General features: G+C 39.2%; 2 protein-coding genes across 3 annotated transcripts in view; both read right to left on the reverse strand.

Annotated features, from left to right (window-relative positions):
* Positions 1-291: 291 nt before the first annotated feature.
* Positions 292-9692, reverse strand: csnk1e (casein kinase 1, epsilon). Of its 2 annotated transcripts, XM_067429111.1 has the most exons (12): positions 9601-9692; positions 9416-9477; positions 8674-8770; positions 8475-8585; positions 8242-8390; positions 7367-7595; positions 7111-7281; positions 6875-7023; positions 6589-6787; positions 6279-6415; positions 6130-6199; positions 292-1136 (listed from the first exon to the last, which is right to left on the reverse strand). In XM_067429111.1, exons 3-11 carry the CDS (start codon positions 8747-8749, stop codon positions 6167-6169), a joined length of 1254 nt encoding a protein of 417 aa, XP_067285212.1. In that variant the 5' UTR covers positions 8750-8770; positions 9416-9477; positions 9601-9692; the 3' UTR covers positions 292-1136; positions 6130-6166. The 2 variants fall into 2 exon arrangements, with proteins under 2 accessions (XP_067285212.1, XP_067285211.1); XM_067429110.1 differs by having other exon boundaries at positions 9416-9673.
* A 708-nt stretch (positions 9693-10400) lies between these two features.
* Positions 10401-25569, reverse strand: part of tnrc6ba (trinucleotide repeat containing adaptor 6Ba) — a 40199-nt gene continuing 25030 nt past the window's right edge. The window contains exons 10-21 of the mRNA XM_067429106.1: positions 25383-25502; positions 25021-25164; positions 23830-23940; positions 20758-20953; positions 15250-15402; positions 14995-15162; positions 14733-14873; positions 13787-13876; positions 13432-13647; positions 13214-13284; positions 12972-13111; positions 10401-12507 (exon numbers count right to left, since the gene is read on the reverse strand). Of these exons, the coding sequence (XP_067285207.1) occupies positions 11940-12507; positions 12972-13111; positions 13214-13284; positions 13432-13647; positions 13787-13876; positions 14733-14873; positions 14995-15162; positions 15250-15402; positions 20758-20953; positions 23830-23940; positions 25021-25164; positions 25383-25502 (2118 nt within the window). The 3' untranslated portion in view covers positions 10401-11939. The remainder of the gene's footprint in view (positions 12508-12971; positions 13112-13213; positions 13285-13431; positions 13648-13786; positions 13877-14732; positions 14874-14994; positions 15163-15249; positions 15403-20757; positions 20954-23829; positions 23941-25020; positions 25165-25382; positions 25503-25569) is intronic.

Genomic DNA, 25569 nt, shown 5'->3' on the forward strand with positions numbered 1-25569 from the left:
GTGGGGGGGGGGGGCTGGGGGGGGGGTTGTACTATCATGCAATTGTTGGGGGAAGGGAATGATAATACAAAAATAAATGCATATGTATTTTTTTCCTTTTATTTTGTTTCATTTAATGCAATAAATAATACTTTGAAATCCACAAGTTTATAATGGGAATCATTCCAGTTACTGTCTCTCACTTATTGTCTCTGTTTACAAGTATCATGAGCTTCATTTATAAAACAGCACAATCTTAATAATCCATTAATCCTTTCAAAAGGGGTAAACTGGAATTAAACTCTGGTCATGTTATTTTTTTTTACACCAGCCGTGCAAAAAATGTTCAGTAAGTTCATGGATTTCCACAATGTTCAACAGGCTGAAACACTTGTACTTTGATATGTGTGTTTATTTATAAATGAGGTTGTCATAATGTCAATGCAGGAGTCTTCATATCAAATTTTCAATAAACCATTTAGCTCAGTTATGTAATTTTACAAGAGGCCTTTAATAATGTTTAAATAAATGTTTAAGTTAGTTCACTATGGCAGATATTTATAGCAATACCTCCAGTAATTTACCTGTCATCTGTTTAATGCACAATCATGACACATCAGTGACTTCTACAGCCCAAACACCAGTTTGACTGGAAACAAAATTCATAACTTTTGCATATTTAAAATTTTACATGGAAAAGATGGTTCCACAAAACCTCGTAAGTCAGTAAGGTGTCAACATACAACACTTTTTGTGTGTTAAAGTAACAGTGTGAGGGGATACATTTGTTACACTCTATCAATATTCAATTTTAACATTACAGTCCAACAAGCAAGTCCTTCTTTTTCCCAGCATTTCAGACAAAACAGAGAACAACCAGAATAACCTTCATCAGGTCGCAGGTAAAAATTCTCTTTTCCACTTCCACTGTTTGAGTCTTGTGATCCTCGATAAACCTGCCTATCCACTGACAACATGCGTCTGTATCTTCGATGTCTCATCCGGACAGCAACAACCTGCAGTGCGTGAGGACGGGGGAGCACTTTGTCCGTTACAAAAATGTGGTTCCTTTCTTTCTGCTTCTTGCCTCTGTCACACTCCCGTTTTACATAGAAAGATGAATATAAATGCTTTAGGGGAGTTTTTCTGTTGTAATCCTGGAAAATGAAGTAAATGAAAACACACTTTAGCAACAGAAGTTAATTAGACTAAGGGAAAAACTGAATGTGAGATTTTTTTTAAACAAATTCCAATACATTTTAAAATGTAATTCAATTCTTGTGATGGCAAAGCTGTTTTGCATCATCATTACTCCAGGCTTCAGTGTCACATGATCCTTTAGAAATTATTCTAATATGCTGATTTGATTGTCAAGAAACATTTCATATTATTATCAATGTTTAAAACAGTTGTGTTGCTTAATATTTTGTTATATTTGTTTCAGTATTCTTTGATGAATAGAAAGTTCAAAAGAACAGCATTTATTTGAAATATAAATCTTTTGTAATATTATAAATGTCTTTACTGTCACTTAATGCATCCTTGCTGAATATTTAATCATAATTTTTTAATTCATAAATACCATTAGGTTTTTTTTTTAATTTCCAGTCTGGAAATCTGTACATTAATTTCTATTGCTTCTGTTACACTTTTGCGGGAACCAATCACAGACTGGCTTATCCACCTGGTGCGCTAGTGGCGGGTATAACACAATGACGGATAGGATGGCTCGATGCCGGTTGAGCACGCCTCTTGTGATCTGATTGGTTGAAGGACTATCCAAATGCGTACAGAGTCATTTGAACTATTGAGACAGGGGTAGCTGCAGCTTGGAGTAATGGGCGTGGCAAGAGGTAGGGGCGTGGTGAGAGGTTTCTCATTGGTCAAAGGAGCTTCCTCCTGGCGACTGCGTTGGCCAATCAGCAGTAACCATAGTTTTACTATAGTATGAATCAGTGGAGGAATGAGTTTTGACTTAGTACACAAGCCTTTGATGACAAATTCAACTGACGTTTAAAAAAACTTAATTGTAAAAATGACTACTGAATAAATGTTTTTTGGATAAAATGTTGTTTGTTTTGCTTACTTGATTAATGTCACTTAAAACTAATAGGAGTTCATTAAACCGGTTTTAATTCATTTTATATTATATGGTGAGTTTGATCAAACACGTATATGTATGCCTTTATACAGCAAAAACATTTGCTGTACCATTATTATAAAAATAACATTACTTTTAGTTTGTATGTACTTTAAATGAAAGTACAAAATTAGTATGACTTTTTTTTTGGAACATCTATTATCTAAAGTCAGTCCAAAATGAAATAGAAAAAGGGCAATACAAAAATAAATGTTTAATATATTCAAGTGATGTGTTAAAAAAGTGCATTTATCACAAACAGTACGAATGTTTTTAAATGATTGATCCTAAAAAAGTCACGGTGGCGATGACGTCACGTAACCCGCACCATACAGAAGGTTACGAAGGTAACATACTTTTGAATGTATTCTTAATATCATTATTGCTTTTTTACAGTGAAAGAAATGTATTTTGTCTTGTATAATTATTTTTGTAATTCAATTAATGGCTCGCTTTTATGCGGATCAGGAAGCTTTTCGCGTCCTGGTCATAGACTGTAAAAAAACCTCACGGCACGCCCCATTCCTTTCCGACCTCATGGCAAGCCCATTGCTCCAGTCTGCAGTTACCTCTACTTGGAACTATTAACTGTTGATCGCGCCTCTTGTGCAGCAGAAAATACAGAGCAGACTCCCCAGACCAATGTTCAATTTTAAATTAAGCTAGGTCTGGTGATAGCCAGACAAACATATCACCTTATACAACCTGAACTAACTGTGCCTTATAAAAAAAGGTCCCACTGACTTTAGACATTGACATTTACGTCCCAGTTCGTCTACTTATACTATGGCCTAAAATGCTTATAATCTGCCTTTTTGAGTGTAAAGAAGAGCAGAAGAGCAGGCAAGCTTTGGGACATTCTACTTCATCATAATTGTCTTTAACAGACAGCTCTGTCACCATTTAAACAGCCCTTTCAATCATCTTGTCACAATAAAAATCCTCTTCATTCAATTAAATTTTATTTCCTACTGTATCAGAGATAAATGTAGCAGTACATTTCATAAAGAGACTCATAATGATGCAAATAAAAGTGCACAATGCTGTAGCAGATTAAATATAATGTTGTATAATCAAATTGATTAATACTACTAATTAATCTATTAATCACTCAAAACCATTCGTCAGTCTCACACATCCGCCATGTTTGTGGCTTTTAACCCATCTTTTGGTTTGTAGTTCTAATTGAATCTTCATCCAACCATAAACTGTAAAAAAAAAAAATAATAATAATAATAATAATGGACGACCCCCTTTTACTGTCTTTTATTGTAAAAAAGAGAATCCGCCAATGTCCGAATATGGCACTGACATAGTGCACTGATTTGGGACCTGCGTCTGCGCAGTAGAGCAGGAATTAGAGCCGCGATATAAAAACCCTGCAGTATCTTTTAGTACCGTTTACTGCAGAACAACTCATTACGTTGGTGTGACATAAACAGATATGTAATTGTAATACGTAGAAATCAAATCTTAAGCTCCAATCTCCTCCTGAAAATCCAGAAAAATGGCTGTTGGTGCGTCAGTGACAACTTCGCTGAGAGAAGCTGTCAATCATGAGGTCACATCCCCGTTTTTAATAGAATCAAATAACTAACTAAAATCAAATAATAATAAATAAAAAACACTTGAACTAACATCAACATGATAAAAATGACCTAAAATAAAATAATTATTTTGGAAATATGAATTTGAAGTGTAATTTGATTGTTTCGTTTTTCTCGTGTCCCATTAGAGTACATGGATGGGAAAGGGTTTATGAGCTATATTGAGACCAACCACCTGGGAGCAATCGATACACTTTGGCTTCACTTTTCAGGACGTGTGCAGCACGCTTGTGTCCAATGCACAATGGGGTGTTGGCAATAGTAGCCGTGATAGTGTGCACAGATCTGCACTTTGGATTCTAAGCAGAAAAAAGTAGACCATATGGGTATCTTTGGAATACTCATTTCAAACAAAGACTGTAAAATACTATGGACGTGATGTCCGTGAAGTCATCCATAGGATTCCGAAGAGCAGTTCTGAAGGGTTAGTTCACCCAAAAATAAAATTGATGTCATTAATGACTCGCCCTAATGTCGTTCCACACCCGTAACGCCGCATTCACACGGGGCGTAGGCGTTAACGCTTCCCATTTACTTTGAATGGGTGACATCATCCGTTGCCGAACTGAATTGTGGGTTCCGTCGCGACGCTTTACTCGCGTTGCAAGCGGCAGAAGATGAAGAATTCTCAACTTTTCAAGCGCCAGCGCAGGCGTCATCCAATCAGATCGGCCTATGCAAATATCCTACAGCAGACACTAGCCAATTGCGTTCATTACTGCTCCGTGAATCATCCAGACCATAGACCGTTGAAAATCCAGACGCAGCTCCTGGACCACTACGTGATATTCTTCCCGCTGTCGGTGCTTTTTCAGGATTTAATGTACTTAACAGCTTCGTGCACCTGTGCAGTGCACTCACAACAACTACACGGGCAATCGCACTCGCACATACAACCAAAAAAGGCGCTTTTTTGTGTTGTGTTTTGGTCCAAGCGGCAAGTTAATGTGATTGGCTGTTGTCACTATGACGATTGCGTCAGCACCCAGCTTCAGCCATGCCCTCCGTCAAGCGTTTACGCCTACGCCCCGTGTGAATGCGGCGTAAGACCTCAGTTCATCTTCAGAACACAGTTTAAGATATTTTATATTTAGTCCGAGAACTTTTCTGTTCCTTCAATGAAAGTGTATACACACTATACTCTCCATGTCCAGAAAGGGAATAAAAACATCTTCAAAGTAGTTTATATGTGACATCAGTTGGTTAGTTAGAATCTCTTAAAGCATCGAAAATACATTTTGGTCCAAAAATAACAAAAACTGTGACTTTATTCAGCATTGTCTTCTCTTCTGGGTTTGTTTTCAATTCTCAAACAAAGATTTGAACGGTTATAAATCAGCGTATAGATTCATGATTCGGATCACCAATGTCATGTGATTTCAGCAGTTTGACACGCGATCCGAATCATGAATCAATCCGCTGATTTATAACCGTTTTAATCTTTATTTGAGGATTGAAAACAAACCAGGAAGAGAAGACAATGCTGAATAAAGTCACAGTTTTTGTGATTTTTGGACCAAAATATATTTTCAACGCTTCAAGAGATTCTAACTAACTAACTGATGTCACATATGGACTACTCTGATGATGTTTTTGTTCCCTTTCTGGACATGGACAGTATAGTGGGCAAACACTTGCATACACTGTCGGACTAAATATAAAATATCTTAAAATGTGTTCTGATTCTAAAACGGAGGTTTTACGGGTGTGGAAAGGCATTAGGGTAAGTCATTAATGACATAAATTACATTTTTTTGGTGAACTAACCTTTTAAAGGCCGTTGCCATCTTGACAGAGCGTCACGCCCGGATAACAGAAAACGGCCGAAGAGGCGGGACGTGGGCGGAGCTGAGGTGACGTGTTGACTAACAGACAACGGATAAATGGCTATCCACCTTTCATTCAGTGACCACACCCTTAATTATGTGGAAGTGTAAGGTTTTAAATAATGTAAACGAATAAGATATAAAATTAAAAAAAAATCACCCCCTCACAGTTGTCAAAACTAGCCATATAGACCAAAACCATAATTTGTACCAGGCTGTAAACATGTTTTTTCTGCTGTGAAGTAGGGAATTTGAACATGGGGCTCAATGAGATTCTGCTCCCTTCTAAAGCCTGTCCCCGGTGAATGAATTACAGTTTAAGTTACTTCCGTATTGGCTTCAACAGAAACTGGGGGAGGTTCCTGCTTGATTTCAACATACTACGATTTAGAACGCACTAATATTAATTTCGAATAATATTTAGGACGGATAGTACATTGGGCACAGCACAGTTGACACAGTTATGTGGGTCTGCAGGGGTCTATGATATAATTTTCATCACGTGGAAAACGAGTTTTTGGAATATTCCAGTCATTGTGTGAATGAATTGCAAGATCCAGACAAAAAACCCACTAACCTCCTAAAAACAGTAAATGAGAGTGAACTTGCAGAGCTCATTTCCCCATGTGTTCGAATGGAACGCTGACCTGTGAGAGAGAGACAGAGAGGTCAGAGCAAAAATAAATATCAGGGAATTAAGCGCAGAACTAGTACTTGAACTGAAACCTGTGGGGGAGTGATCCGTATCTGATCGTGACGGAGAGGGAGGTCAGGGGAGGCATTGGCAGGAGCGCCACGGTGCAGCCGTAAACACACTCTCCTTTCCCGCTCAGCTCCTCGGCCTGCTCTTGGAGATGCATTCCCTGAGAGACAAAACAACAGATAAGCAGAGTTTTAAGTGCTGATTTCAAATACCAACGTCACAGAAGGTCATACGGATAGAGTTTCAAAACGAAGAAAAACCTCATCCTTCAAAAATAACCTGCTCATAAATAGAACAGACATTAATAACACCTCCGCTCATGCTCAGACTCACCAGACTGTGGCACACGGGAGGCAGGTGTCGAGCTGGCCGGGTCTGGGCCATTGCGGACCCGGTTAGGGGCCGGGAGGTTGGGGCCAGAGGGCAAAGCACGAGCTGCAGAACCCGGTGGTCCACCACCGGTCCTCTCATCCCTCTCTTCTCCCTCTCCTCTCTGCTCCTTCTCTTTTTCCTCTGCCGTCCTGCTGGAGCCCTAACACAGCCAGAAAAACCCACACGCAATAAAATGCACACTTGAACTGCACCACATAAAATAGTGCAAAATGTTAAAAAAACCTACAAATTTCAGCATGTTCCAGTCAAACACATAGTCGTATGAAAATCCCTGTCTGTGGAAAAGGTTCCTGAACAGCTGTCTCAGGTAGGAGTAGTCAGGCTTGTCATCAAATCGGAGTGAGCGGCAGAAGTTCATGTAGGTTGAAAATTCAGCTAGAAACGTATGAGGGGAAAAAGCAGAGTTAAATGAGAAATTGATTTTCACATGATTTTCTAGCTGATCAAATCGCATCTACTTACATGGATAGCCCTTACAAAGAACCTCAATTGGGGTTGACATCTTTTTCTCACTGATTCGCTCATACTTCTGCCTTTTAGTGGCCGCTTTAAGGCCTTGCCAGGGCAGAGAACCCAAGTTAAAGTACATAAGAACATAGCCAAGGGACTCGAGATCATCCCGCCGAGATTGCTCTGTGAAAACAGAAGATACATTTAGAATAACCCAAAATATACAGTCCATTTTCATCCATAGAATGCATTTCAGTGGCCCTCTTACCGATGCCCAAATGAGTGTTAATGGAGGCATAGCGGGCAGTGCCAGTCAGGTTCTTATTCTCACGATACGGGATGTGCTGATGTGTGCGGGCATCACGATACTTCTTTGCCAAGCCAAAGTCTATAATGTAGACCAGGTTTCCCTTCTTGCCAAGCCCCATCAGGAAATTGTCAGGTTTAATGTCTCTATGAATGAAGTTCTTGGAGTGGATGTACTCGATTCGGCTAATCTGGAAAGAATAAACATGTAACAAATCAGTTTGTAGTTGTTTAATCCTTCTTTTTTGTGTGTTTGTAGTTCTAATCGAATCTTCATCCAACACATAATGGGTTGTGGGTAATATCAGCCTCTAGAGTGAGCATGGATCTGCACTTCGGATTGGAAATAATCTTTGGAATACTCATTTCAACATACTATGAGATTTGGGACCCACTCATTCTAATTTCGAATAATACTTTGGATGGATAGTATGCGAATTAGGACCCTGTCTATTTACTAATGAGCTGATGAGTTGAATTAAGAACCACTGTCTTAGGGCATTGAAGGTGGTTGCCATGGCATTGCTATACAATTGGTGTATATATGGTATTCTAAGTGGTTTTGCAGATGTTCTGGGTGGTTTTTTGGGCCCACCAGCAAGTTTCTATGATATTACGATTCCTATAAATGGCTCAGGTATAAATCAGTGTAAAACTATAGGATCTTTGTCCATTTTCTCCACCAAGGCTCATTACTTAAAAGTAAAAAGTGCACTCCCCTCATTAAGACACAAGGTATAATGCCGCAAAAAAATGGTGCAGGATGAGGGGTTCACCATTCAAATGACTAAGCAATAATATTTGTTCTTTAAGATCTTGTTCATACAATGCAATTACCATCTGGTCTGCCAGCAGTAAGACAGTTTTAAGTGTGAATTTCCTTGAGCAGAAGTTGAACAGGTCCTCCAAGCTCGGACCCAGGAGCTCCATCACCATGACATTGTAGTCCCCTTCAGCACCACACCATTTGATCGAGGGAATACCCACTAAGGTTGAAAGGAGATTGAAGAGACATTTCTATGAAGCCATTTGAAGCATCAGAAAGAAAACTGATGGAGATCATTTCTCACCTCCACCTTGCATCATCTTATAGAACTTGCTCTCAATATGTAATTGTGGATGTTTAGTCTTCACACTCTCCAGTTTAATGGCTACCTCCTCTCCTGATGTGATATTTGCACCTGGAAGATTAGATTTTTTACAACATCAGGTCACAACACTTTGGTGAACTCTAGATCAGCAGCCAGTTCAAGTAGATAATATGTTTACCCAAGTAAATATCACCAAAGGAGCCACTTCCAATCTTTCGCCCAAGACGGTATTTACTCCCAACACGTAACTCCATGATTCCTTCCCTAAAAACAGCCTTGGAATCATAAAAAAAGTATTATTTGTATGTATGTATGTGTGTGTGTATATATATATATATATATATATATATATATATATATATATATATATATATATATATATATATTAGTGTGATGTAAATTAAATACAGTCATTCAGCATTTTAGCACGCAGCTGATGTAAACAAGAATGCTCACTTCGGCATTCCTAGCATGGTGATTTTCACCAGCTCAGATTTAATTCACATTTCAGACAGAAAAGCACTGGCAGTCATGTATCTGACATCTGACATCCGAGTCATGTGATGTGATCCGAACACAGATGCCGTTCAATTTCCACGAACTTGCCACGAAGAGGTTAATTTAATCTAGGCATCATCGCAGATCATCAATGTGCAAACTACGTGCGTTACAATAAGGAATCTATTGAAAACGACCCGTTTTCGTGAGTGTTTTACGACGTTTGAATAATTGAACACACAAGACGAATCTGTCTACAGCGGTTTTCAGCCAATTTTGTTGCAGCCGCACCCAAGACCATGTTGATCCCGAGGTTTCACAAACTGATAATAGCGGTGACGTTTACATTTATTCGGGACACCAAAATGACTCTTAAAAACCCATGTCCTGATATGACCTTAAGGCAGGAACATCTTTCTTACCTAACGTGATGGTGGTGGAAAAGTGAGGCTGGTCGACAGGCTTGCGCTCGTAAGACAGGACCCTGGACAGCGAAGAGTGCAAGCGTAATTTTAAACGTCTCATCACAAATGTAATTCCAACCACTGCTTTCTTCCTCAGATTTTTAAATCGTGGATTTCATATCGCAGCGCATGGATTGACCTACTTGCATTAGCGGGCTAGCGAGCAGCAGCCTCCCTTGTTTGTATCCCAGCGCACTTCTCACAGAAATGATGTCATTCACAAACTAGCGGAAGGACCCGGATCACTTCAAGGGGCCGCGCGCTTGACGTGCGTACGCAGCCTCATTCTCATCCACACTGCTGATACACACGGCACGCACGCGACGCACATCTACGTCTTTTCTATTTTATATTAGGAATAATGTTAGAAAGCACGTTTTATGGTAATGTAAAGACGTATTTATCATTTAAAATATACAGTGATGTTTTTACAGCCTTTGCAGTCCGGTACCTTTTTAAAAAAAATGTAGATGTATGCACAAAAATATTCTTATAATGTATTTACTCATTAGATAGGTATGTAATAATTGGGATCATGTAAAGTCAGTCAATAACTGAAAAAAAATAACTAACATGAATATGAGTATAAACCACAGGTAAAGAAACAGGCCAAAATGACCTCAAAACTAAAAATAGCCACAAAAACAGAATGGTGAACCTCCATGGACATTTTTATATTATATATATATATAAATAATTTAAGTCCTTGTCCAGTAAATCATAGGAAACCTTAGAGGAAAAAAACAGGCCCACCGAATATTGTAGACAAGGAGACCTAGAGTAAAAAAAGGTTGAGAACTATTGGTTGAAACTATAACAATGACATTATTATTATTTGTAAATAAACCAGTGACTCTTACAAACCTTAAATATAGTATAAAAGACTGAAAATATTAAACAGAAGTGACAATATAATGGAAAATGCACACAATTGACAACAAAATTAAATTCAACCTTTATTGTCGTTCTTTTTATTTTTTTAAATTAATTTCTTTTGTAAAATCAGAAACAAAAAAACCTGAACACGAGTGATAAAGCCCGCCTTAATTTATAATGGTACACAACAACAAAAATAAACAACTGGTAACTTTAAGTGTTCCTTAAACACCCATCCAGCTTAGCTTGGTACAATAAGGTTTGGCATGTTCCATGTTTCAGTATGAATGCCTTCAGTTGGTTGCATCTTCTAAAAAAATCTTTTTCTTTATTATAATTATTGCAATTCAGACAATATATAAAACAAAAAAGGCTGCTAAAACCACAACTTAAGAAATATTCATTAGTGCCAATGTTCTTGAACTTTGCTGTCTACACTCTCTCACACACGCTCAAACAGCCACACCTGCATACGTATCATGCACACATAGACATCAAACACCTGAAATAAGCTGTCAATCATACATTAACTCACCTCTCTAAATCCAGCACTGATCTTTGTAAATGCACCACGCTTGTTAATCTCTGGCTGCCACACATTCGTCAATGCCTCGCAAACACTCTGAACGTCACCTCCGTTACCTGGGACTTCACTCATGCACACACAGGCAGAAAGGGCACCTTGTACAGCTAAGTAACATCCAAGTGATCGTCATTATGACAACATACTCAATTAAGAAAAGAAAAAAAACGAGGTCAGCGTTTGGGGAAAAAACATTTCTGGATTTCACCATCATTTAAAACAAAACAAAAAAGACAACGAGATACAGTTTGTCAGACATCAGAACAGTGTTTGAGTAATTTGAGTCTGCATGAAAATGGAGCCGTAACAACGTGAGCGTTCAACGAACATTGTATGATGCATATTTTTGTCCTTTTTTGTGTGTGTCTGTTTTCTCCTTTACAGTGCACGCCTGAGTGAGAGCGTCTCAGTATGCAAGTGTGATCTTTATGACCTCAAGGTTTAGGATTCATCCAGTTGAGTCAGTATTTAAGTCCAACTGTTTGCATGTCCTGTTCAAGTCTTGCTGAAGTCTTCATTTAAGGGTAAGAAATGGGATGTGTTGGTGTGTGTATGCGTGTGTATCTGTACTGCCTTGCTTCCACACACTGCTCCTCCACGCTTTGGATTATGCGGAGCTCAGAACACTGCTCGGGTAAAAATGACAGTGTGTACACATTTGTAACCAGTGTCATCTATATAATTTTGTCTTAATGCATTTTCCTAGGTTTCGTAATGCAGTCGGGTCTGCTCCTCAGCACTTAATGAGTGTTATCTGCATCTGCTGTTTGAGTGCTTACCTTTGAACCTTTTCTACAGAGGTGTTACGAACGTATACTAAATACTTGGATGTATATTTATGCATTATGCACCCTTCCGAGTGACAGAAGGCATGTGCGCAAATTGCCTGTATTCTGATTAATGTTCCTATATTCCTGCGACTGTTTGTGATAATATAGGAGGATAACTGTTATATTTATATATCCTTTTTGTGTGTGTGTGTGCGCTGCTGCATGTCTATTTGTCTGTAAGTGGCTGCATCAGTCAGATAGAGTCTGCGCCTCCACCCAGCAGGTCTCCAGGCAACAGCGCTGCAGGGCTGCTCATCTGGTGCCGATCTTCCATGACTGGAGACCCCCACAGACTGCTGCTTGTGTACCCTGGAGTCATGCCGCCCCACAACCCTGCCCTTCCGGGATCAACGACCCCCGTGTTGCTGCCCACACTGCCACCAGCACCATTGCTGCTCCACTGGGCAAAAATGCTCAGGCCCGCTCCCTGGGCAGAGGTTGGGTCAGCAGAGTTGCCCGTACCATCCAAACTCTGCCAGGTAGTGCCAGATGGCCCGGTTCCGCCGCCGTTGTTGCTTCCTCCTGCCGTCAAACTTCCCACTCCGCCCCGTTCTCGCTCGCCGCTCCCGGCGCTGATTGTGCCCACAGCTCCGGCCCCCGATGACCCAGTCACGCCTGCCGGCCCAGAGACGGCCACCCCACCGGCCCCACCACCTCCACTGCCACTTCCGCCAGATCCCGCCTGGGAATGTGCAAAATAGCGAGCAACCTCCTCTTCACTCACGAACTCGGCCAGGATTGTGGTGTTACCCAAAACACACCTGGGATAAAAATGTCACAGATTACAGAAAGGAAGAAACCTAGAAATGTATGGAAGCCCATTTCGAAGTAAAACAAATTATATTGAAATAGGTCATTGCAACTGTTTTTGTCAATTGTGACTATACATACACATCTCAAAAAAGTAACTATTACTTTCATTTGGTCCTTTGTTTCTTGTATTTGCAACGATTTCTCACAATTGTGCCGAAACAACTTTCACACAACTGCACCTTTGTTTCTCATAATTGCGATCTTATCTCAAAGTATGACTAAACCTCACAATAGGACTTAAACGCTCACAAAATACCTCTTTATCTTTTACTCTGAAATGGAAACGGGTTTTCATAAGGTGCTAAAATGTGAAAAATCTAATTCTATAAGGAAAAAAAATATTATTTGTTATTTATTATCACCATTATATTGAGGGATCTGGGGTCAGGCTATGATTTTTTTAAACACTTACATGTGAAGTGCACTCTGGGCTTTGGCTGCTTCTTGGCGAGAACTGTAGCGAATCAGAGCACTACCTTGGGTCAAACCAAGGTGAAAGGTCAAAAGCGGCCCATGCTGCAAACAGATAGTCCGCAAAGTGGAGCCATCAATCTGCAGAGAACAAATTATACAAATCAATGTAATGACATGAGAAATCAATAAAAATAAAAAAAAATTCGAAATAATTGCCAACATAACGCCTAAAATGGGTACCTGAGGGGTAAGATTACTCAAAACCAGCCAGCAGCTCCCCTTAGAGGCTCCTCCATCACTCCATGCAGAACCTACACAGATTGAGAGACCATTTATGATCTGGTCATTTAATAAAATTTAAAGCTGTTTGCATTTACTTGCGTGAATGTCTAAATAGTGCTTCAATTAATAATAGTGATTTTCATTAACATTTTTCAGTTTCTAAGGTGTGGTATTACCAGGCCCAAATCTGTTTTCTTGGCCACCTCCAGTGCCACCCCAGCCTCTTCCCAATCGTGGGCCTCCTCCCGTCCAGGGAGAAACAGAGGGCTGCTTCTGATGGGTCAGTCCAGGAGGTGGGCGTGGCAGATGAGAGCTGTTGCGATTGGTCTTCCAAGGCTTGTTGTGCCCTATGGGCTCAGGTGGCCAGCTGGGCTTGTAGTCTGTGTACTTAGCTGTGAGAACAGGAAATAAAGCACAATATATTTAGAGTATTGAAACTGGAAAGAAAAGAGCAATATGATGGAATTCAGTACAGAGCTTCTCTGAAAGAAAAATAAAATAAAAAGTGGTGAAAAGAGTGCTTGTTTTTACCTGGGTTGTGTGCATTGAGGGGGCTCTCTGAGGCACTGTAGGGCCAGGCACCAGGTGAAGGCAGCAAGGTGTTGAGGGAGGGATTTGATTCTATGCCAAAAAAAAGCCAAATGCAAAATACAAGACTTGTCTGTTAATATTTACATGAAGATGTAAATGACGTCTAAAATTCAAAGCTTAAAGCTCTGTGCATGTGTCTGTGCTAGAGAAACCACCCTTGAAAGAAGAAATCAATGTTATCATACACTACCCAGTCAAATGGTTAGACACGCTTGAGTGAGCTCTTATGATCTGAGAAAACCTTTTGATATGAATGTTTAAACTTAAAGGGTTAGTTCACCTGAAAAATTCTGTCAGTAATTACTTACCCTAATGCCGTTCAACACCCGTAAGACCTCCCTTCATCTTCGGAACATACATTAAGATATTTTAGTTGAAATCGGAGGTCTCAGAAAGGCTTTCATTGACACCAATGTCATTTCCTCTCTCAAGACCCATAAAAGGCACTAAAGACGTCGTTAAAAAGCCCAATAATTTTATGAAGCGACGAGAATAGTTTTTGTGCGCGTAAAACCCAGCTGCTTCCGACGAGCTGGACGGTGCCTTACTTGGCTGACATCGCCGTCGGTTTATAAATGGGTGAATGTGAGGCAAAAATGTAAAACGCTTTGGATGGGCCATGGGTCTGTTAAAAGCGCTTTATAAGTGCAGTCCATTTACCATTTACTTTATGGGTCTTGAGAGAGGAAATGACATTGGTGTCAATGAAGGCCTTTCTGAGCCATCGGATTTCAACTAAAATATCTTCATTTGTGTTTTGAAGATGAACGGAGGTCTTACGTGTGTCAAACGACATTAGGGGAAGTAATTATTAACAGAATTTAAATTTTTGGGTGAAATAACCCTTTAAATTCTTGAAATCCGTTTTGTAGGTGAAGAGTTGTACCTGTGTTGTCTCTTAGCAATTGGTGCTCAGTGTCATTGAGGCTTGACATCGATGAGCCCAGCATACTTCCAGGGGTCATGTAGGGATCAGATTCAGGGTCCACACTCTGAATTCCTTTCCAAGGCACGCCTGGTTGGAACTCTGAAGCAAAAATTCACATTTCAATTCATTATCAAAACAGTATATTCACACAAAATTAAGATTAAAATGTCTTTTTTTTATGTTTAGATCATCATATCACATCATTAGAACACCCGTTTACCTGGAGGCCAGCTGGATGTGCCAGTCTTTGTGCCCATCTTGTTTCCAGGACTTCTGTGCCAGTGATCAGATGGCCCTTGAGGAGGCACACCTAAACCCTCACCTCCCAGCATCTCATACTGGGAATATGGGGAACCACCTCTCATTTTGAGAGGAGCAGCAATGGGACCTATATATCAAAAGAAAACAAAAGCAATTGCAGTCAAACCTTTATCAGGAAACTCAATTTTTTAGGTGTCACAAAAAGGTAAAGCACCATTTTTATGAAGAGCGCTATCAGGAGGTGAGGGGGCTGGGGAATGACCTTCCATCATCCACTTGAAACGAGACTGCTGCCCCCCACTGTCTTTGACCCCACCAACCATGGAACCCAATTCCAGACCGGAGAGGCTCACTCCAGGCCCAAACCCTTCAAGACAGAATGGGATAGAAAAAGGCACATTACAAAAATAAAAAACAAACACGTTCCCCTGTCCATTGACACTAGTGGTTGACCAATATACTGCTACGGGTGATACTACAGCTGATATTTGGCATTTTTTAATTATATTTAATTAAAGGTGTCATGAACTGGCTTTTTTTTATTCTGTTGTACTTAAATGTCTCATAGGGATACTCATATTTACCGTTTAACCATTAACTGATATTTTGACCGATTAACACTATCAGTTAAACGATTTAAAGACTTTTTTTTGTTTTTGTTTTACTCACAGGGCGCGTCAACACATGCAACGAACCAGACATGACGACACAGACATATTTCGCAAAATTAAGCAATGGGAAAGAAGCATACTGTGTGGGACCATTTCGACAGAAAGGGTGACGAAGTTACATGCAAAATAAGCTATGTGGTATTACAATACAGCAGTAGTACAAGCTCCTGACTGGTGGAGGAAAGCAAATGAAAGTCGCTTTCCATGGCTGACCGCTCTAGCGAGGAGTCTCTGTATTCCCTGCGCATCAGTGCCATCTAAAGCCTTGTTTAATGCTTTTCGTAGTGTGGTTTTGTCCGACAGCTTATCAAAAATCTCGGCCCGAGTCTGACTGGAGCCCGTGTTTTTTTAGTTTTTTTTTTACATTGGCTTAAATTGTTGAAGCCATTAAAATAGTTCAGTTTTGTTTTTAATGTCAAAGTAGTTATATTTCATTTTGTTTATTTGTTAAGTTAATTTAGATTTTTTTTTAAAGCAACTGTTTGTTTGTTAAACCAAAGTTTACCAGTGGCCAGCAGCGAGTTAACCACGTTTAATCAATTTAGCTTCTCAAATAAACTCTTGACTTGTCAATAATAAAATCCATAGATATAAAACACTTCAAGCATCGAAATTAGTTAATTAAGCCTACATTTATATTACCTCCACAGCAAAAAAGGCATTTTTGACGAGCTGAGGTAGGCTGATACAGCTAACAAACGAAACAAGCTAAACAATCTAAACAAATAATATAAAAAAGAACATGCAGTTTGTCTCATCTACCTTACACCTCTGCAAAATGAATAGCCTATAAATCAGACCTTCAAATCCCGTGGTATAGCCTATTTAATTTATATTTAATTGAGTTCACAGCAATGAAAGCAAAATATTCAAGATGCATTTTATTCAGCAGCTCATTTCAAATCCGAAGACCGCAATATGAGAAAGAGCGACCTAAACACTGGTAAGATAATTTTTATTAGGGGTGACCCCGAAAAGTCGAAGATTCGATGCATCGATATGCGGAGCTTGATTCGACCACTGATCTCACGGTCGAATCTTCGCGGGTGTTATGAAATGAGGATCATTTCAATGCATCGCTTTCGTGTAGCTCATCTGTCAGTCAATTCAAAATTGAGCTCGCGTGTATATAATGTGCGCGTCAGGTGGCGGTGTGAGATCCTGAGGCGCGGGGCTGAGCTTCACGTCCTTCACCCACTTTAGGCACAAGCGGCTTAAGAACGTGCATGTAAACGCACTCAAAGTGTTCTTTTCCTCTCTATGCAGGTATTTTTTTAGGTTTATTTATCAAAATGTTCTTTTATATATTTGTGAGGTTCTGTATTTCGATCGCGGCTTTAACATGTTATGATTAAACGGTTTATGAATGTTTATCCACTATTAAACCTAAATAAGAAAGCCATTGTCAGTTCATCTATCAGTTGGCAGGCAGTTTTGGTCGCTTTATTAAAAGTGTTTGCTGTGTGCAGTGTGTAAAGGAAAATAAAAATTGTTTTACCCTTCTGCTGACAAGTGTCATGCCCCTCCCCTCCCAACCCAACACAACCCAACCCAACACACACATAGATGATTCGACTATCAGTCAACCATAGAGAGATTCGACAATTCTGATTCGAATGTCTAAATCCTTAGTCGAGGACAGCCCTAATTTTTATTAAAGATCATTGTGTTTTTGAGCATCTAAGACTTATTTTAAGTTTTATTTACGGCTATTTGCGTTGGCTTGCTTTACTCATTTGCGGCGATGCGTGTTGCAGTAGCACCATCAAAGCTTATCTGACTACAACATGACACAATCTCACGCTCGTTTATTTTTTAACCATTTGCCAGGAGTAAAATTTACACGTGGTTTAAACAACCAGATACATTTACACTTGCCTGGTTTTGTCTGAAACAAATCGCAATTAGATAGATACCTGGTCAGAGAAATCGAAAGATGGAACCAGTTGTAAAAAGGCCATAACTCTAGCAGCTGAAGAAACGCACGCTACTGCTGCTGGACTCTATGTGCGAGCCATGTCTTGACAGTCGCGTAAGCTATTACATTCTCAACTTGTTTCCACCAGCGCAGCACATTGTTTCTTTTAATTCATAAAATAAATATAAAACGAAAGGGGAAGCCTAAAAAAGGTCCGAAGCCCTTTTGATGTGAAAATTGGCCTGAAGCCCGGCCCTATAGGGGTGTAAAAAAGTTGGGTCCCGTCGGGCTCGGGCATAAATGCAGGACTCTAGTGTGAATCTAGGTTCTGTTGTTGAGCTGTTCTGTATTCTGCTGTTCGTACAATAAAATAAACACGTGAAAAAAGTATTTTTAAGGGGTCACAGACAATCGTCAATTGTATTTTTATGTAATGTCAATTCAATATTATAATCTTACCAGTTAACGGTTAATAATCGATTAATGAGCATTGGTTGTCAGTCGGGAAAATTAACCGAAATGAGCATCCCTAATGTCTGAGGTCAACTAATGACGTTCGTGTGGTTTTTACATTCAAAAACATCATAACTAATAAGGAATAGGCTATTTTCTACACTGGTTTTGAGGCTGTCTTCTGAACGCTGGGTTTTGATGGGCGTGACGCACTGGAGACTAGAAAGTAAACGCCTACGGCTTGGACTGGATACGTTTTGCATATTTAATGAGCTTCAGCTCTGCTGTCATATCTGACAGTTCAGTTCACATGAGGGAGAGATTATTTTGAAAGCGGCAACTGCAACATGTCTTTATCAACAAACACAAGGATTTATTTCTCATCCACCCGCGATTGTATTACATGGCCCGCAGCCGCACTATCAGTCGATAGAAATGAGAACGGCACGCTTGCACACACACGTGCGCGCCCAGATCAAGAAAGAATTAATGCCGACAGGTCTGGTACAGCCCCGGGACTAGTACTATTACATATAAAAAAGACGTTTTACTCAAATAAGTTTGTTGCACCATTCCTGTCGGATCCAATAAAGAAGGCACAACACTGTGTCTGCAAATTCAGCACTTGAGATTGGTTTACAAACAATTCCGCAGTGAAATAAAGCGAACACGCAAAGGTTCTTCCCCACGTGAACTGGAACTTCATTTAAAAAAAAAAAAAAAGAAGTTTCACACATTCCTAATATTATGATCCAAAGGAAGCTTATTCAGCGAATGTGTTCTTCCACAATATCTTGCTATCTTCTTCCAGATGTTTATTGCTGCTGGCTAACCTGATCCGAACAGCTCCATGACAGGGTATCTGCAGGTTTCACCAAGTCAAATTTAAGACTTTTTAAGACCTTTTTAAGACCATTATGAATACAATTTAAGACCTATATCACGCAATAAAAAAACATGCATAGGAAATGCAGAATCACCCAATTAGGCTACTTAAAATTATGTTATTTAATTTATTTAAATTGAACAAAGTATTAGTAAACTTATTATTCATAGCTCAATCCCACCAGGATTAGCGCATAAGGATGCAACATTAACCATATTATTATGTTAGATGCACAATAGTCACACATGGCAATAAAACTGACAAAATGCATGAATCTTGTTTTGTTATTATCAAAAAAGGCTGGTTCAGTTGTGTGCGATCTATCTTTAATAACACGATCGCTTGGGGTGCGGAACCAACATCTTAAAAGTAAACCAAAGCAATAATTGCTTAATATAAGTAAAACGTTTTCAAGCGATTACGTAATCAAGTAATCGGTCAGTAATAAAATGTATACTTATAAACAAATGACAATAGGACAAATAAATACAACATAAAGATGCATATCTACAAAAAGAGGAGCATATCACCGTTTTTTAGAAATAGGGTTTATTCAACTTCTTTAGACATTTAGATATGTGGGCAAATGCATTGTTTTAGTTTGGCAGGGTCGCCGCTAGCTTAGCTTAAAACGCATTTCCCCACATATCTAAATGTAGCAAAATACCAAAGTTGAATAAGCCCTATTTCTAAAACAGTTGGAGTGTTCCTTTACGTGTAAGTGCCGTTTCCCCGTTTGTGTTGTTGTTAAGCTATATTAGTTTGCTTTCAATTTGAGAGCTTACTAATGCGCAGATCCAGTGCTTACTGACACGTCCCAAACTTTTTAACTCGAATCAGGATATAGACATATGCTGTGGACATAATGTGTATATTTGATCGTTTAAGAGTAACCTTAGGGTAATGAGCCAAGAAAAAACACATTCAATACACTCGCGCTGACAGGCAGCAAGCACACGCAGCCTGACATCGGAGTCGGGTATATTATACTTTTATTTGGTCATTAAGCAAGATGGTGAGAAAGATTCGCCTTCGCGTTCACGATCGCGGAACTGCAAGAACCGTCAGACTCAGCTGAAGAATAAAATCCATTTTATGCGTCTGTGAGGTACGATCAGAAAGAGGCTCGTGCCAATAACACGAAAGCTGATTTGCTGCAATACACGTGGCATGCTTGTCTAATTTGTAGTTGTAATAGAGCGAACAATAATTGGTCTAGCGAAAGAAAGAACTACAAACACCACAGAACAAACACACACACACGTGCGCGCATGCTGCGGGAGGCGAGAGCATTTCAATGAGGTAGCTAGCGTTACATGGACGTAGGAAAATTAAGACCTGTTAAACATTATTTAAGACCTAGAACGCAGTGCTTCCGCGAATTTAAGACTTTTTAAGGCCTTATATTTTGATTTTGAAATTTAATACTTTTAAGACTTTTTAAGACTCCGCGGGTACCCCGAGTCGGTGGGCAGGGCTACTGAATTACATTTATATTATATTATTGTGGAGGTGTGTTTCGTAGCACTATGACGCAAGAATGAAGCTCATGTTCGTTTTCTGGGCCTGGTGTCTATAAAAGCTTTTCTTTGACTAAAATTATCATGACCTTTTATATATCAAAAGCTCAAGGGAAAGTTGATTTCTCAATTCATCACCCCTTTATTGGCATTTTCCTGTTTGATCAATAAGTGTCAGAAGCAGACTTGTATTTTGACTATTGGCTTTATATCGGTCATTGGCCACCTAGCTCTGGAAAAATTTTGGCACAGACCATCAAAAAACCCTTCTCACCAGAATAAGTTCCTTGTGTTTTCTGATGCAGGTCAGCTACAGATCCTGCCAAGCCAGGGTGAGAGATGACATCCGACATTGGCATCTTTGGGCCACTCCCACCAAGGTGAGAAGGAGAGAGTTTGGAGCCACCCCCTGTACTCCCCACATGCTGCTGCTGTCTCTGCTGCTGAAGAACAGCCATGATTCTGGCAAGCTAGAAAAAGCAACAAAAAAAAAATTCAACAACAGCAGCTCATATTTTTCATATGTCCACAGTTGTGGAGGTTTAAAACCCAATCCTCATTTAATTTTCACATTACAAGAATAAATGACAACAGCATCTGCTACGAGGTTTGACTTCAAACTACAGCATCATTTCATGGCATAATTGACAAATATTGAGTCTCTTTATATGAAAGCAAGGGATGATTCTTAAAAAATGATTAAGTTATAACAGTATCCAAAAATGCACAAATTGAAATTGCTTTCTAAGTTATTTTTGTGATCACATGCATGCAACCAAGTATTTAAAATCTTCTTAAGCACATGGGGTATGAACAATATTAGTTATTGACTATACAGAATGATAAGCAGTGAAACTAAATTTCTAACATATTTTGAGTTATACAAAGCACCTTACAATAATTAAGTGCCTGGCAAGAAAGATTGTTACACACTAAACAGACATTTCAGCTCTCTAAGATTGCTATACGGATATACAAAGCATTAAGCTGAAGGGTAACATTGTAAATGGAGAATTATGCCAGACCAAGCCATTAAATATAAATTCAGAAATATGAAACCAGTACATAGAATATAGTTACATAATTGTAATTACAAACTTTTCTGAGAGCTCTTGAATTTTCTAAGATCACCTAAATGCTGAAACTAATCTAACTAAATTAAAAGTCCCCATGGCATGAAATATTTATTTTATGAGGTTTTTCAACATTAATATGAGTTCCCCTAGCCTGAATGTTGTCCCCAAGTGGCTAGAAATGTTCATCGGTATAAACCGAGTTCTAGCTGTCTTTCTCTGCCTTTGAGAAAATGAGAGCTCAGATGAGCTGATCTTGAATTCTCCTGTTATGACGTCATACCAGGAAAGGTTTCCTCCCCTTCCTCTGCTTTGCCCGCCCAGAGAATTAGTAGAGAATGGATTCAGTTTATCAGTCGCGATGTCAGCAAAGGCTTTACCATATGGATTAGGGATGGGCATTTTCCTAAAATATTGTATTCAAACATTTGGGCTCATAAAAATTGAATATTCGTTTAATTAATTAAAAAATACCTAATTTAATTAAAATTAGGTATTTTGAAAAAATGAGAGGGACGGGGTTTTTTTTATCAACATGTCACCATTTCTGAACAAGCTTATGATTAGGCGATGTACACAACACACTAACGTTATATCTTAAGGTCTTAAAACATTAAACAGTATGTGTAAAAAAAAAAAATATATATATATATATATATATATATATATATATATATATATATATATATATATGCGCCTAAAGAACAACAGCATATAAGCTTACAAGCAGAGCGAGCGGGTTAAAAACTTATTTTTTTACGGCCTATGGTACACACACACACAGAAGAATCGGTATATGGTTGTCGTGTTTGTATTGTTTCTCATTTTCATGTTGAGAGAAACGATAATATTATTGGATGATGATATTATCAGGTAAGAAAACATGCCACTGACAGACGTTGCAGAGACAAAGATAATGGTTAAGTGAAGTTTAAATGAAGCACCGTGTTTTCTGCTCTTAAACACTCAATGAAACTTAAAGGAAGCATTTGTCTCGAAACATTTCTGCTATCATGTTATCTCGCTCTCACTCGGAGTAACTGTTACAGATGCGCTCACCCGTACTCGTAATGCATTGATGGACTCTTTCCTCATTCCACTGGTGTTTTGATTTCATGTGATTTTTGTCGTTCTGGTGATATGAGAACTCAGTTTCGTTAACTGATTTTATCAAAGGTAACTCCATTTTGTAAGATCACTTTCAATTGCCATAGTAATTCCAAACATCGCGAGGCAGACGACGACATTATGTGATCAAATACACTCAACTTATTTACCTGCTCCACAGCGCCACCTAGTTGATTTAGTTATAACTGCGAGATTTAAAGGGATTTCTCATAGATCCACTGCATTTATAGCCAGCAAATCAACACAGTAAAATTCGAATAGTATTTTTAGCTTTCGAATATTAATTACAGCTAGAATATTCGACTATTTGAATATTCATAAACACCCCTAATATGGATGCGACAGCACTGCCACAAACAGTGAGTATTAGAGTTCATTAATGCCTGATCTGGAATCAGTGAGTTCTGATGTGGCTAATCATTCAAGTTCACACAGGCTGTCTTTTTAAATCATTTAATACTGTCAGTCGTGCTGCTGGCCATCTTGATGCATCAGTGAATCAAGCCAGTGACTAAAACAATCAACTTCACGTAATTTCTGTTAGCAGCATGAAACAAATTTGTCATTTAAATTATTAAACTACAGAGAGCGATCAAAGAAAACTTTATAATGTTCGGATCTGTCAATCACACGTTTATCTACAGTGCACACTTGCTCAACAGAAGCTCTTACTGTATTAATGTATGCTTGCTGTTAGCTGTGGTGAAAGCATTTTGTAAGAGAAATAACATTGCAAAGTTCCTTCGTGTTTATTCAGAGCTCTCAGATACAAACAAAATAAACTCCGAATCTCTCTCTCGACTGGCAGTGAGTGCTGCTGCTACTCGCTCCTAACTAAACCACGCCCCCTCCACCACAATCTCATTTCAAATGCAAAGATGTCAGCCAATCACAACAGTGGGTGTTTTCACTGAAGACTCACAGCAGACACGACCCTTGAAACGGAGCATACCAGCCAGAGGGCTAATATCCGTAAAGAAAAAATGCCTTTTATTTATAAATTATGACATTTTTTGATGTAAAAACCATACAAACAATATAAGTACACCTCAGGAAACATAAAATTATAAAACAATCCATGCCATGGGACCTTTAACTAATCATTTGGATACTGCTCTGTTTGCAAAAAGAGGTGAAGAAGGTACCTGTTGGGGGTCGGCTTGTTGACGTATGTTTGGGGGGAACTTGCGCTGGTTCTGCAGCAGCTGCTGCTGCTGTTGTTGCTGCGGTTGCTGTTGCAATAGCAGTTGACAGGCCTGCAACAATGCACAGTTCACTAGGGCTGTCAAAATTGCTCAAAAATTATTCAAATATTCCCTCTAAAAAAAACTATTCGAACATTTGGGTGCGCATTTTGTCACATTACGTCAATAACAGGACAAATTAATACAAAGAGACATAACTACTTGTATAGGTAGTCTATTTAAGTTTTAACATATTAGACAATGTATTACTTACACAAAAACAAGTAAATCAACTAATGGACAAGACCGCAGACCTCACTCTCTCTCGCCCTCATTTTCACGCTCTGCGCATAACGGTTTAAATGAACAAACTTTGAGTGCTAAACAAGAGTTTTGCGCAAGCAATTTAAGGTTGCGACTGTTGTCCCAAATATAGCAGGCTTCATTCAGTCATTGAGACAAATATTATTCATTTTAATTTAAGTTTTACAGTATATTGAACGCTCCGAGCGAGCCTTTTCCATGACATGAAACGCTAAATAATCAAACCAGTGGGAAGCAGTGCATTTATTCATGCAATATCTATTCAGTCAGTACAGTAGCCTACACTTTAGTAATGTTTCTGTTTAACGTTAAATAAAATGAGGCATGGTATGCTAACTGTATCTTACATAGCTTGCATACAACTTTATTTCGCGGCTCAACATTTTTACCTCCTACTGACCAAAATCCAAAGTGCTTCCAGACATGGCTTTTTAGATTTTGGAGGGTTGAAAAACGCTTTCTCTGCAGCGGTTGAGTTAGGCTCTGCACTTTCTGCCATCTTCCATGCAAGACACATCAAATTTCAGCAGCGCCTGACCGTGCGTCTCCTGTGACCTGTGAGCAAGCCCACTTGCGAAGCATACAGCCACGCTTCTAATACTGCGGGTGTTTTTCCCCACTTTTTTAAAATTAATTAATTTGAATATTTATTTTTTTACCCTCAAAATTATTATTTTTTAAACTATTTGAATATATGTTTGAATTTTGAATATTTGTTGACAGCCCTACAGGTCAATGCAAAATAAAAAACAAAGATAACTCTATGGGAGTGTATTGTGAGTCTGGCCTGCATAGAGGAAAACTGTGCATGCAATTGTAGTTACCCACCAGCTGGAACTGAATATGAGGGGGATAGATGCTGCTGAGCATGGCAATGTGTTGTGGGGAAAGCTGTGGAGGAAAGAGACCTCCCCCAACACCTCCAACGCCTCCACTAGGAGGAGGCATCTGCTTCAGCACAGAGCCTGGCACCTGCAGCAGAAATAAGTTACTTCTATTACAAAGATCACTTTTGACATGCATTGCAGCCAGCTGCATTGCTTTAGCTGACAAGAATTTATCTTAAAGACAATGTGAAACCCTGTTGTGCATAATCAGTGCACAGCATTTAAGTTTTAAAAACCTCAACAAAATGTCTTGTGCAAACTACTGAAATAATATAAAAAAATGTCTACAGTATTATCAAGTACCTGAGGTGACAGGAACTGATGAGGCACTTGCGCTCGTACTGATGGGTTGATGGGCGGCACCCCTGGCTGGTGCCTGGACTGTGCCATCCCACCCCCGCTACTAAACAACTGACCACTCGCCTGAAGAAAAGGAAAGAGGATTAGAAAACAGTTCAGAGTGACAGCAAAGATCCAGATTAAAGAGGTC

The sequence above is a fragment of the Pseudorasbora parva genome, chromosome 21 (assembly GCF_024679245.1).
Source record: "Pseudorasbora parva isolate DD20220531a chromosome 21, ASM2467924v1, whole genome shotgun sequence".
Taxonomy (NCBI): domain Eukaryota; kingdom Metazoa; phylum Chordata; class Actinopteri; order Cypriniformes; family Gobionidae; genus Pseudorasbora; species Pseudorasbora parva.